This window comes from Sceloporus occidentalis, unplaced genomic scaffold, assembly GCF_023333645.1.
Source record: "Sceloporus occidentalis isolate IW3139 unplaced genomic scaffold, rSceOcc1.0.p SCAF_13, whole genome shotgun sequence".
NCBI classification, from domain to species: Eukaryota; Metazoa; Chordata; class Lepidosauria; order Squamata; family Phrynosomatidae; genus Sceloporus; species Sceloporus occidentalis.
The window spans coordinates 3,814,663-3,827,495 of record NW_028316993.1 but is presented as its reverse complement, the minus strand read 5'-3'; the positions used below and the strand labels follow the sequence as shown (position 1 = coordinate 3,827,495).

The following is a 12,833-nucleotide window of genomic DNA, read 5'->3' as shown; positions in this document are numbered from 1 at the left end:
CCAGGTCTCACTAACACACCTTTTGCAAGATGCAAAGCGCAAGTCGAACAGCAGCATCTGGTTGTTCGCTGACCTGCTCTCTAAACAAAGAAAAGGAGACTTATAAAGGCATCAGAAAACAACAACAGAGAGGAACGCGGCTTTGTGTGCTCAACCTGCCCCAACTTGCTTTCCATTTTCTGCCCCTTTGGTTCCTAGAAGCGCTTGATACATAACGCATCCCAAAAGAGGCACGGCTGGTAAGCCAGGGTGGCTGAGAGACTAAAGAAGCCAGAATCCTAGTCTATGAGTAGCTGGCGAGAGAGGTTGAAGGAGGAGGGCGCTGCCACCTCAGGGGAGAGTTATGGAAAAATTAGGGCATTTCCCTCTCAAATAAGATTTCTGCCCCCTGAAATTTTCCTCCACTCCTCAAATTTCTAGCATTGCAACCACCTAAAACTGCAGTTTGAACAGAGTTTAGGCATCCAAAGGAAAAGGGGCAAGTAAAGTGGCCCAAGGAAAGCCAACAGGCAGCTAGAAGAGTTCAAAGTGTGAGCAATTCCTTTGCAACATCAATTAGAGTATTTTGGAAATGCATGCCTTTCTGAGTATATATGGCAGAGGGCTGGAAAGAAAGAAATGTGCTCAGAGGATGAAATAGTTACACTTCCAGACTACGGCTTCCCCAACCTGGCTGGGGGATTCTGGGAGCTATAGTCCAAAAGAAGGACTTCACCATCAGATCTTAATGATGGAATATTGTTTCTGCAGCGCTGGAAATTGTATGACAGCTGGATAGAAACATGACTTGAACAGTTTTGAGTTAAAATTCCAAGTTAAAAAAAGGAAGGGAATGTGGGATGTAGAAATTTTTTACAAGCTAACTGGCCTGGAATAAACTGGATGACACATTTATTACACAAGATGGATTGCAATGGGTTTTATTTCATTTCGGTTTGGCTCAACCCTATACAATTTTAACCAGATGGAAATCCCGCCAAGATCCACGGAACAACACAGTGCTGTACATATTTCCAAAGAAGGGTCCCAGCTGTTAGTCCCTATGCAACTTTTCCCAGCAGTCAATTGGAAATGTCAGATGAAAGCCACCCATTTTCTGCCTCCAAGCTGACCCCTTCAGCTCCGTGAATGAGGCTTCCTGATCAAGTGAAACCTGGTTTGTTCTTGTGTTAGAAATGAGGTTTCATACAAAGCTTGGAGTCTGATGCTGCTATCAAAGTGGAAGGCAGTGACATTTGTAGCTCCCATAGTCCATGGTGAGAGCTAGTGTGATGTAGTGGTTTGGGCATTGGACTACAACTCTGGAGATCAGGGTTGGCATCCCCACTTGGCTATGGAAAACCCACTTGACCTTGGGCAAGTCACATCCTCTCAGCCTCAGAGAGAGGTAATGGCAAACCCCCTTTGAACAAACCTTGCCAAGAAAACTCAGTGATAGGGTGTCCTAAGTTGGAACTACTCGAAGGAGCCAGTGAGGTGTAGTGGTTTGAGTATTAGACTACAACTCTGGCATGCAGTGTTTGATTCCCAGCTTTGCCACGAAACCCACTGGGTGACTTTGGGCAAGTCGCATGCTCTCAGCCTCAGAGGAAGGCAATGATAAAACCACCTCTGAACAAATCTTGCCAAGAAACCCCCACGATAGGTTCCCTTTAGGGTTGCCCTAAATTAGAAATGATTTGAAGGCACACAACAACAAACAACACAATATGGTCCAGGACTGCTCTCCTTAGGTCTACTGACAGCTGTTGCTGTCCTCTGCTGGCAAGGATAGGCTACTACACAAGCAAAGACCTGGGCATTGGTTAAATATCTGCCTCTGGAAGGAGGGCCATTTAGCATTTAGTTTTGTTCTTATGTACAGATATCCCAGCAAAAGAAGACCCACTGTCCTCTTCGCTGGGCTTCCTCTTGCTAGAGAGAAAAGCCACTTCCTTTCTAGGCCCATCTGTTTCCTGCACTGGAGAGAAGGCTATTTCCTTTTCTGTTACCTTGATTCTTTTCCTGCAGAGAATCTAACTTCCCTCTCTCCGAAGCTAAAGGAGGAATCAGTTTTCTTTCCCCTGCTGCTCCTGTGTTAACAACCTTCCAAGAAGAAATATTTTGCTCTAGGAAAGGCAGAGGGAGAGAGACAATAAAGTTCAAACTATCCAAAACAGCACAGCAGCAGATATGCCCATGTTGGCATTGGGCTACTGGCATTATTTTCACATAAGCCTTACACCCAGTTTTGCACTTTCTGTGCCTGTCTTATGCAGGGAAGAGGAACTCTATGTTGTCTAAAGCAGATGTGTCACTTTGAATATAAAGTTCTCTTCTGCTTTCTACAACACACTGGCTGCAGTTCTAGATCACTATCTATATTACAGAACTCTATGCATATTAAGGTACGTAGGATTCAGTTTAAGTATAGCTACTTAGCCACAGAAAGGTTCTCCTTTCCGGATGAATTAGCTAACAACCTTTCCCTCAACTGAAGTGCGAGGTGTAGGCCATGAGACCGTGCATGTGACTGTCACAAGCTTTTTCATTTAATTGTTTTAAAACAGCTTTTGTTTCTATGAATGGGACTATAAAATACGGATTGGTTTCAATGACACGGCCGCACCTGCCTGATGTATTTGTGGCTATAAGGAAACAGCTTGTGGGAGGGTGAAGCAACGTAGCCCCATCTGCAAAGCAACCTCCTGGACATTTAGCACAGAGGTGGAATGGGGCAAGGCGGTCACGTAGAGTCACAAGGCACCTTTGCTCCCAAACAAGGAGGAATCCTTGCCACAGGTACTGTGCAACTGTGATGTGGGGCCCTGGAATCCTTTGTATGCATTGACTACACACATGCTCTCCTCTTCAGACCACTCAGAAAGTTACTTTTCTTCACTACAGCCCCCAGAATTTCCCTCCAATCAGCATGGCTAGTATTATACCAATAAAGGAACCTTTTTTTCAAGCATCCCCTTAGCACACCTACCCTATGGACCATAATATGCACAGCAAGCCCAACATGTGTTATCCTCTGCAGTCCCTCTCAAAATGGTGACAGGAAGTGACATTATGCCACTTCTTGTTGACATTTTTATAATAATAATAATAATAATAATAATAATAATAATAATAATTTTGAAGTCTTTCCAAATTGCTGACTTTTCTTCAGCTATCATCTAACCCAGCCTTCCCCAAATGGATCTTCTCTAGATGTGCTGGACTGACACTCCTAGAGTGTGAGAGGGCACCTGATTAGGGAAAGTTGACTTAATCCAACAACCCCCAATTGAGTTAGATTTGGAATTTACAACACCAATCACTGGCCGTTTGCTTAAAAGGAAAGAAAAACAGAATGAAAGCCAAATATAAGAGAAGCCTTGCCAAGTGAAATGTTAGTGGCACAAATGGCATTTGTGTGCGTGTGCATGTGCCTTCAGGTCCCCTGTCAAATTATGGTGACCCCATTAATTTCATAGAGTTTTCTTAGGCAAGGAATACCCAGAGGTGGTTTGCCATTGCCTTCTTCTGAAATACAGCCCATTGCTGTCTTCTGAAATATAGCCCACAGCACCTAGTATTCCTTTGCAGTCTCAAACTAAAGTCACCTATCCTACCAAGAGGCAGACAAACAACAGGAGACATCCCTTTCCTTTATTCTCCTCTCTCACCTTTCTATACAATTTTATAGCACTTGGATACCATTTTATCTGCCATGGCTCTATCTCATGGAATTCTGGGATTTGTACTTTCATGAAGTGTATAGAATTCTGTGCCAGAGAGCTCCAGTGCTTTACCAACCTACAAATCTCAGGATTCCACAGGATGCAGCCACAGCATTTAAAGTGGTATCAGAACACAATGACTGCAAGATCCCAGTGTTGTAAACACCCTCGCAGACTGCACATTCTATGAAAAGACTGGCCATGGTCAGGTAAGCACCTCAATAACCCATTGCTTGTGTGTGTTAAGGAGCTCTGAAATGCTGAAGAACATCTCAGACATGGGCCTTGGCAAGCCTTCTTTCAGCTTCCCTTCTCCATTCTCTTCATGGCTGGGTTGGGATATTCTGGCTTTTCAATCACCCCTTCACCAAACTTCAGTTCCAGGAAGCTCCGGTAGTCGTTGGGCGCTAGGGCAAGGAAGCCGGCAAATGGGATGGGGACCAAGGGCTTCAGAAAATGCTCAGGAAACTCAATGTCCTGTCGGTGGTCCATCCACGTGTCCTTGGTCATCAAGCCATTCTTGGGATAGAAGGGCCACAAGTCGACATGCAAGTGATTGTGCTCACTGTACTGGACTCGGTAGAAGTCCCCCTCAATGGCCTTCTCCCAGACAAAGCCCTTCTCATCCACGATGGAGCCAGACTCAGCGTTCCTGAGCAGCTCACAGTTGGGGATGTCCTCCAAGTAGATGCCGAGGTCAACATCGTAGTCCCATGGGATGATGTCTTGGTAACGGGCCGCCCCGAGGAGTGTTCCCCCTTCCAGCCAGTATCGCACGCCGGACGTCTCCAAGATATTGATAACATATTTGGCAGTTTCTCTCAAGGCTCTGAGGCAACAAGGAGGGGTCCAGCGGTTCAGGTAGAGGTATTCTGGGGTGTCATCATGGATAGTGCCAAAGCACCGTGGTGTCTCCTTGCTGCACCCAAACCACTGCACCTTTCCATCCTCCAGGATCACCCGCTTGATGCCAAAGTCTTGGAAGAGCTGCAGACGGTTCGCCTTGCCGAGGTTGTCAGCTTTCCACTGGTTATGGGAGGACGTGAGCACAGGCTGGTGAAGGAGTGAGAAGGAAATATCAAGGACACGGACTGTCCATCCTCGCAGTGAGGTCTGGATGAAGAGGGAGGTCAGCAAGGGCCTGGCCAAGGGGGCTGATAGGTTGAAAAAGTCCCTGGTGCGGAGGAGGACAATGGCCTCCCCTTTTAAGGCCGCACAGAGTCTGGAGGCAGGAGGGGCCGCTGTGTACTCAGCTGTCCATTCCTTAAGGCTCACCTTGAGGTTCAGGCACTGGAGGGGAACCAGTGAGTGCAGGGGAGCAGCTACCATCTCAGCCTTACCTTGGCTGCTCTTAAATTCCTCCAACATTCGCTCCAGTTGGGGTGACATGATGTCTGCCTTCACCCCATCAGGCACCAGGACCACATATTCTGTCCTCACATAGGTCTCAGGTCTGAATATGTGGGCAGACTGGTCAGGGGAAGGTTTGAGGAGGACCACCTGGACATTGGGAGTGTTAGGGAGAACCATGGGGGGGTAGGGCAAGTGGTCAGCCGTCACGACCACAGGCAGCTCTGGATTCTGTTTCAGAAAAAAACGCACCACATCAGGGATGTAATTTTCAAAGTCCTCGAATTCCCGTATGAGGATGGTCAGGCCTGACCTCAAGGGAGGGTAGAGAGGCTGACGGGAGCCAGGTTTCACATGGTCCCTGTGGCGGTGCAAGAGGCGCTGCTGAAGCTTCGAGATGTAGTAGAGGATCAGCAGGTTGACTGCGATGGCGACCGCAAGTACACCCTGGCAGAAGGTGATGCGCATTTTGTGAGCGCCGGGTGGCAGCCAAAGGACTGTGTCCTCCAGGCCCAGTAGGTTCATCCATCCACATTCAGTTTGCCTGGGGACCATGGAGAAGAAATGAGAGCAGGATGGTGACTATGGCATTCAGATTTCTAGCATAATGGAGAAATGCAGAGTCTCATCCAAGGATTAGAGGAAGCAGAAGGCACTAATGCTATTCTAATCCACATTCGTCCTTCTAAGAAAGACCAGTATCTTACAGTTCTCTTCAAAATCACAGTAAAGTCACCATTTTGAGAGGGATTGCAGAGGACAAGGGAGGTATTTGGGCTTTCTGTGAGGGGGTTTGAGGGAGAAATTGGCCTGTGCCCCCCTCACTATTTCATTTATTTATTTAATCTGCTATCTTTCTCCCAAGGTGGCTCACAAAAGAATTTAGGATGGATTCTGTGCTGTTCAAGACTTATTCAGAATAGGTCTTCAAAAATGCTGCAGTATTCAAAGACTATTAGCTGTTCGGGACTCACTGTGTAAAATTCAGATGTGGTTTTTTGCATGTGTTTACTGCATGTAGAAAACAGCACAAACTGTGGGGAAAATGCTGCTTTCTGTTTTTTGTACACACAAAAAGCCTAGTGAATTTTGTGCAGAATGGGTCCATTAACTACAGCATCTTCTGCATGGAAAATAATATTCCTAAATTGTATTTATTTATTATGGTATTTATACTCCACCCTTCAACCCTAAAGGCTATCAGAGTGTTAATATTATTGTTATGATTAATATTAATACTGCTTAGTTTTACATATGTAATTATGTTGGGGGTGTAGGAGCTCAACTGTTATTGGCAGAAAAAATCATTTTAGTGTCAACCTTTTCCACTGAGTCCTAGTTCTGGGGACAAATATATAGTGTACATATAGTATAATAGTAATAAAAATAACAATGCTAGGTAACACTCTCCCAGACAGACTCATCTTCTAGCTTCAGGTGAAGCAGCTTCAGCTGTTCCTATGACTTAACATGCAATAAATGCATTCTAATCTCTCAGTGGGGAAAAGCAGAATTTCACAGCCAGTCTTTCAAAATGTATCTCCGTTTTCAAAATGCTGTCTGTCCGCATGTGGAATTTCGGGTTTTGTACTGCAGTAATTGCCTGGAACAGAATCTCCAGGCAAGGGCCAGATTAGGATCTGCAAGCCCTGTGGGGTAGATAGGTAAGCTGGGTTGGAATCCAGCCTCCCAAATACAGATGAGATACTGATGAGAAAATGAGAGAAAGAGTCAACATTCCTGGGAGTGTGCTATCTGGCCCCTGTTGCGTATCGCCAGAGGCAAGGAAGCCAAACAAAAGAGTCACCCTAATAAGTGCAACCCTTCAACATATGCTTATTTTAAAAACCCACTAATCTTTCTAGTGTAGCAGATGGACCAGGGAGGAGCAGCCCTATTTAATCTCATTTAGATCAAGCTTGCTCATTTCCCTGGATAGATCACAGCTTCCGCTTTCAAGGGAACAATAAGCTTTCCACAACCTTCCTTCCCCAGCCCCCTCTGCCCCTCTGCTGACAAAGAGCAGGCGACAGAAAAGGGTGGGCAGGAGACAGACAGACAGCTTCCCAGGAGGGTAGTTTGGTCACAAAGCGGTTTATTCTTTTGCAATAACAATAATACAGCTGTAATAAAGAAGTTATTACGGTTGTAATAACAGAGTTATTACAGAGCAGGAAAAGACAATTAAGACTGGGTAAAGTGGAAGGCAGTAGGAAAAGAGAAAGACCACAATACAGGTGGATTGGTTCAATCAAGGGTTTTTTATATAGCTTTCCCCATCTGCAAAAGCCTTTGGAGCATCTAAGGGCCGACACACAGGAGGCTTCCGAACAAATAAAAGGCCTAGTTTTTTGTGGGTTTTTTGGGCTATGTGGCCATGTTCTAGCCCGAAAAACCCACAAAAAACTATGGATGCCGGCCATGAAAGCCTTCGACTTCACAAATAAAAGGCCATCTTTTCAGTATCCTGAGAAGTGCGTTCTTTCTCTTTTCTGAGTAACATGGTTCATGCAATCCTGAACAGGATCTTACCCTTGCACAAGCTCTGAGACAAAAATGGAACCACTTGCATAATGGCACTTGTGCATGTGTAATGTGCCTTCAAATCGCCCATTGACTTATGGGGAAACCATGAACTTCACATGGTTTTCATAGGCAAGGAATCCTCAGAGGTGGCTTTGCCAGTTCTTTCCTCTGGAATATAGCCAACAGCACCAGGTATTTGGCAGTCTCCCATTCAAGTACTAACCAGGGGTGACCTTGCTTAGCTTCCAAGATCAGACAGGATCTGGTGCCTTTAAGGTATTTAGGCTTACAGGTATTTACACCAGTATAAAGTAGGATTATGGCCTACATTTATACCATGTCATCCCTTCTCCTTCCTTACAACCATCCTGTGAGTTAAGTTACGTGAGAGCTGGTGATTGGCCTGTGTTCACCCACTAAGCTTTATGGTTGAGTGGCCACCTGAACCTAGTCTCATCAAATCTATTCTGACATTTCTAACTACTACACCATTACAATTAAGTGCCACAATTGTGGACAAAATCTGAGAAGGGGCAAAAGCTGCAGTTCATTATGAAGTATCATGGAATATGCATGTGTGGAGAAGAGTGTGTTTCTGTGCGTAATGCACTAATCGCCTGTACAAAAACTCCACATGTCATGATAATACTGAATAAATGCTTAATATTTCTCTGCTAGTTTCCTTGAGAGGTTTATGAGGGTCATATGAAAACAGGCTATTATGTTTGTGTCATGCTTCAGTTGGCCTAAAAGGAAGGTGATTTTTAAAAAGTATTTTAGAAATGGCAAAATTGCCGGTGGAGTGTACTTCAGTGTGTGAGATAATGGTGTAAATGGACCACTCCAGTGATAAGAGGTAACAAACATCTCAGTGATGTTTGCATTCAGCAGTTTACCTGCCAAGAAAGCCAGGGAGAAAAAAACTGCAAAGAACTCATCCAAGAAACTCATGGGACGACCCTTGGGCAAGTTAGTCTATTTTAGCCTAATCCATTTTGCAGAGCTGTTTTAATGATACACACAAGGAGAACCACATGTGGCATCCTAAATTCCCTGGAGGCACAGTGCAGTAGCAAGTTCAAAAGTAAGACTACCTGTTGTGGAGAAACTGGAGGACTATGAGTGCTGCCACTGTCAAGAAGGTGCTTTCCTCCCTCTAAAGCAGCGTTCAGCAAGCTGAAAAGCAAATTTAACAAACAATGATATAAGAGAGTTGCAGGGCCTAGGGAGAAAATATTAATCAAATCTGTGAATAATCAAATCTACAGAAGTCAATGCCACAAATGTGGAGGGCCAACTGTACTCTGAAAAAGTATTTACCCTATAAGATTAATAAGAGGTGGGTCAACTGACACTCAACCTGCCAACAGGAGGTCATCTGTTTTACCTGAGGCAACAAGGCAGCTGGAAGAGGAAAGCAGCAATGCAAAAAGAAGCGGAAAGTTAGATAATCTCAGATGAGCTGATTTGACCCATGGAGGCTTGACCCTTTTTGGCTTACCTAGGTTCCTCAAGAGAAGATTCATCCTTTAAAAACCTTCTAATTGCATTATGCCATGGAGTTAGACCAGCAAAGAATTAGAGGCACAGTTTCCCTTAGCTAACAGATAGTCCACTTTCCCTACTTTTGACAGCATCTACAAGACTAGTAACATGACACTAGTTTGGTTAACTCCTAGCAAAGATCTCTTCAGCCGTGTGTAAATCCGAGAGTGCATTTGTGAGAACAGCATCACAACATTTACCTATGTGATCCGATATTCTAATCATTTAGCGTTGCCTAAATTTCTTCCTCTTTGTCATCTTTCTTGACATAAGGTGCACCTACACTGTAGAAACAATGCCGTTTGACATCCCTTTAAGTGCTGTTGCTCCATCCTATGGAATCCTGGGATTTGTAGTTTTACAAGGTCTTGAGCCTTCTCTGAAAAAGAATCCAGGTGCCTCACAAAATCACAAATCCCAGGATTCTGTAGAACAGAACCATGGCAGTTAAAGTGGGGAGTCAAACAGCATTATTTATACAGTGCGGATGCACCCTATGTCAAGAAAGATGACAAAGAAAGAGCAAAACATTTAGGCAAGGGTAAATGGTTAGATTAATCAAACCCTTAAATGATAATTTGTAAGCCCCTTTTTTATGCTGCAAAGCACAATGTGCCTTGATAATGCTCTGTATAATGTTATCATTAATAATATAACATAATAATATTATAAGGCTCTAAGTCATATTATTATTCTTGACGCCTACAAGGCGACCAGCAAAAAAATGGGTATGCTGAGCGTCATTCTCTTGTCAGAGTTATTCCTACTGTCTATATTTGTCAAAAAAGGCTATCATCAAATATTAATTCATCTCGCTGTAACCCTCTCTGTTATTCATTTTCAAAATGAAACGTGCTGGGACTCAAAGCGTGTCTGGAATACAGAAGCCTTACTTTGGAAGCTCAGTTCCTTCCTCTCCCAGATGTCTGTCTGGAACAGCAGAACAAAAAGATGCTCTGTACATGCTCCTTCCTCGCATTTCTTAAGGCTCTGCCTTGGGATGCCAAAGAAGCACTAGGCTCAGGCCTGATCCAATTTAAAAAAATGTTTTTATTAATTTAAAGATTAAAATATACACACCATTTCCAAATTACACAAATCAATCATAAATTTACAAAGCTTCTCCTCACTTTCAAAGACCGGTTTCATAGTAACTCTCACTGGCTTCCACCTTTATCCATTGCTATTTCCCCCCTTTTTTGCCCTCTACTGGTAATTCAGAATTTTCTTTCCATCCTCCGATGCCTCTGCTATAATAAATCTTACCAGAAATATCAGGATGAACAACTCTATTTTTATTCTGCCCAAAGAGCCTGAATTGTATTACTCTAGTCTAACAGGTCTTCCTAAACTATTGCAACACGAATGGCTAAAAATAAATGGTTAAAAAGTCACCAAATCTGCGGCTATATGTGTTTTCTCATTTCAGGACTATAAACTCCAATAATGGTTTGCGTCCTTTTACAAATCTGGAAGTGCAGCCAGTCCTCCACATTTGCAGCTTTGACTTAAGTGGGTTTGATTATTTGTGGTTTTATCTAATATGTTCTCTCTAGGAAGCTCTAGTTCCTCCGACGCAACTCTTCTGGAAGCTGAACATAGAGCTATGATGGTTAACCAAGAAGTTCCTAGAGAAAACTTTCTCTAGGCATTTGTAGATCCTCCATCATGATTCTGTGGTCAAATTCTGGCGGATGTTGACCTTAGAGTTGCACTGGAGGACCTAGAGATTTCTAGAGAGGCATTCTCTTAAGTAAACAGACAGGCCAAAATAAAGCTGCTTCAGGTCACTTTTGGAGGTATGCTGTTTAACTGATGCATGTGTCCTAAGAGTCCGGAAGCTGCGCCAAAGCTGCGCTCCAGTCCTTAGGACTGGATCATGGCTTTGGTGTGGCTTCCAGACTCTTAGGATGCATGCATCATTTAAATAGCCTATCTCCAAAGTGACCTGAAGCAGCTTTATTTTGGCCTGTCTGTATGGGGCCAGTGTTTTGTTATTTGAGGCTTTCCCCCACATTCACAGGGATCCTCCATCCCTAACCCCAGTGAAATTGGAGGGACCACTTAAAATACATGTATATTATAATGTGATGTGTATTATAAGGCCTGGCCCAAATTAAAATCCAGAAGACACCCGCAATTAAGTCTCCAGCCACTTTCCACAGTTGTTATGCCGGGAATCTTGTCTATACCTTTCTCAGCCATTTTGTCTATACCCTTCTCAGCCAAATCTGGACGTCTTTATGTATTTCTTTGGAGGAAGGATGCTTCTGGATTGACATAGGGTCCGTTGCTATAGCAACTCCTCCTCCCTGGCTCCTCCACCTCCTACCCCCTTGTTGCCATAGCAACTCCTGCTTCCATCCACCCTCTAGGCAGGTTTAGGCATGCATACCATAATCCTATTGGAAGAGATAATATATGTCTGCTGTCCCCATTTTATTGGAGCAAATCAATCTGCCTGGCTATCCTCAGCAAGTCACACTCTCTCAGCCTCTGAGGACGGCCATGGCAACCTGGAGGGCCTAGAGATTCCTAGAGAGAACATATCAATCAAATCTGTGAATAATTGAATCTGCAGATATCAAAGGAGAAAATATGGAGGGATGAGTGTATAGGTTTGGACGCTATTGTACCATACTGTACAATGCTGGAAAGCCAGACAGCCTGGCCTAGTGGTTTGAGCATTGGTTGGACTATGGCTCTGGAGACCAGGATTCGATTCCCAGCTCAGCCACGAAACCCACTGAGTGACCTTAGGAAAGTCACACTCTCTCAGCCTCAGGGGAAGGCCAATGTCAAACCTCTTAATGAATCTTGCCAAGAACAACACCGCGAAAGGGTTGCCGGACAACAGCAACGTATTTACCATTTTAAGAGTCGTAGCTCCATCCTGCGCAAGGCGACCAGCTGTCCTCCTTTTCCACAGACACGTCCTCCATCTCAACCTTCTGTCCAGGAGGAGGGGATTCCAAAACGTCCTCCATTTTGAGCAGGTCTAAGAAGCATGAGTTTACATTTACATTAAGTCTCCTAGCTTTTATTCTCTAATGTCTTATATGCACTCATCCCTCCATTGCGGCTTTGGTGTTTTGCAGCTTTGATTGTTCACGAATTTGGTTAATGTGTCCTCTCTAGGAACATTTAGGTCCTCCAGCACAGCTCTATGGTCAACTTGAACCAAAAGTCGTCCTGAAGGACCTAGAGATTCCTAGAGAGGACACTCTGCTAGGCCTTTGCAGCTCCTGCAATGCAATTATATGGTCAGAGTCTGTCGGACGTTGACCATAGAGTTGCCCTGGAGGACCTAGAGATTCCTAGAGAGGACACTCTGCTAGGCCTTTGTAGCTCCTCCAGCACAAGTCTATGGTCAGTGTCTGTCGGACGTTGACCACAGAGTTGCCCTGGAGGACCTAGAGATTCCTAGAGAGGCGTCCCCTCAGGTTAAAAAAACCCATGGCGTTTTGAGCGAGACAACGAGTTAAAGCGGTGCCAGACTGCCTCCACCTCCTCCTCCTCCTCCTCTGCCGCTACAATGGTACCTCCCTCGTCTCCCCCCAAGAAACAACCAAATGGGACCGTTCCAACGAGAGAGGAAAGGGGGGAGTAACTAGGCCCTCACCTCCCGTTGCTATGGCAACGCCTGATCTCCTCCCCCAGGTAGCAGCAGCAGTAGCAGTCTCCGTGGTGGCTGAGGGAGCTAGG

At 44.7% G+C, this 12,833-nt stretch overlaps 1 protein-coding gene across 4 annotated transcripts; it reads right to left on the bottom strand.

The window, feature by feature from the left end:
* Positions 1 to 904: 904 nt before the first annotated feature.
* FKRP (fukutin related protein) lies at positions 905 to 12,809 on the bottom strand. Of its 4 annotated transcripts, none has more exons than XR_016271834.1 (5): positions 12,751 to 12,809; positions 11,998 to 12,126; positions 8,678 to 8,759; positions 3,925 to 5,601; positions 905 to 2,108 (listed from the first exon to the last, which is right to left on the bottom strand). XR_016271834.1 is itself a non-coding variant. In XM_089478622.1 (5 exons), the coding sequence occupies exon 5, from the start codon at positions 5,580 to 5,582 to the stop codon at positions 4,008 to 4,010; it is 1,575 nt and encodes a 524-aa protein (XP_089334748.1). In that variant the 5' UTR covers positions 5,583 to 5,601; positions 8,678 to 8,759; positions 10,022 to 10,154; positions 11,998 to 12,126; positions 12,751 to 12,809; the 3' UTR covers positions 905 to 4,007. The 4 variants fall into 4 exon arrangements, 3 of the variants coding, with proteins under 3 accessions (XP_089334748.1, XP_089334747.1, XP_089334749.1); XM_089478622.1 differs by adding an exon at positions 10,022 to 10,154 and having other exon boundaries at positions 905 to 5,601; XM_089478621.1 differs by having other exon boundaries at positions 905 to 5,601.
* Between the last annotated feature and the right edge of the window lie 24 nt (positions 12,810 to 12,833).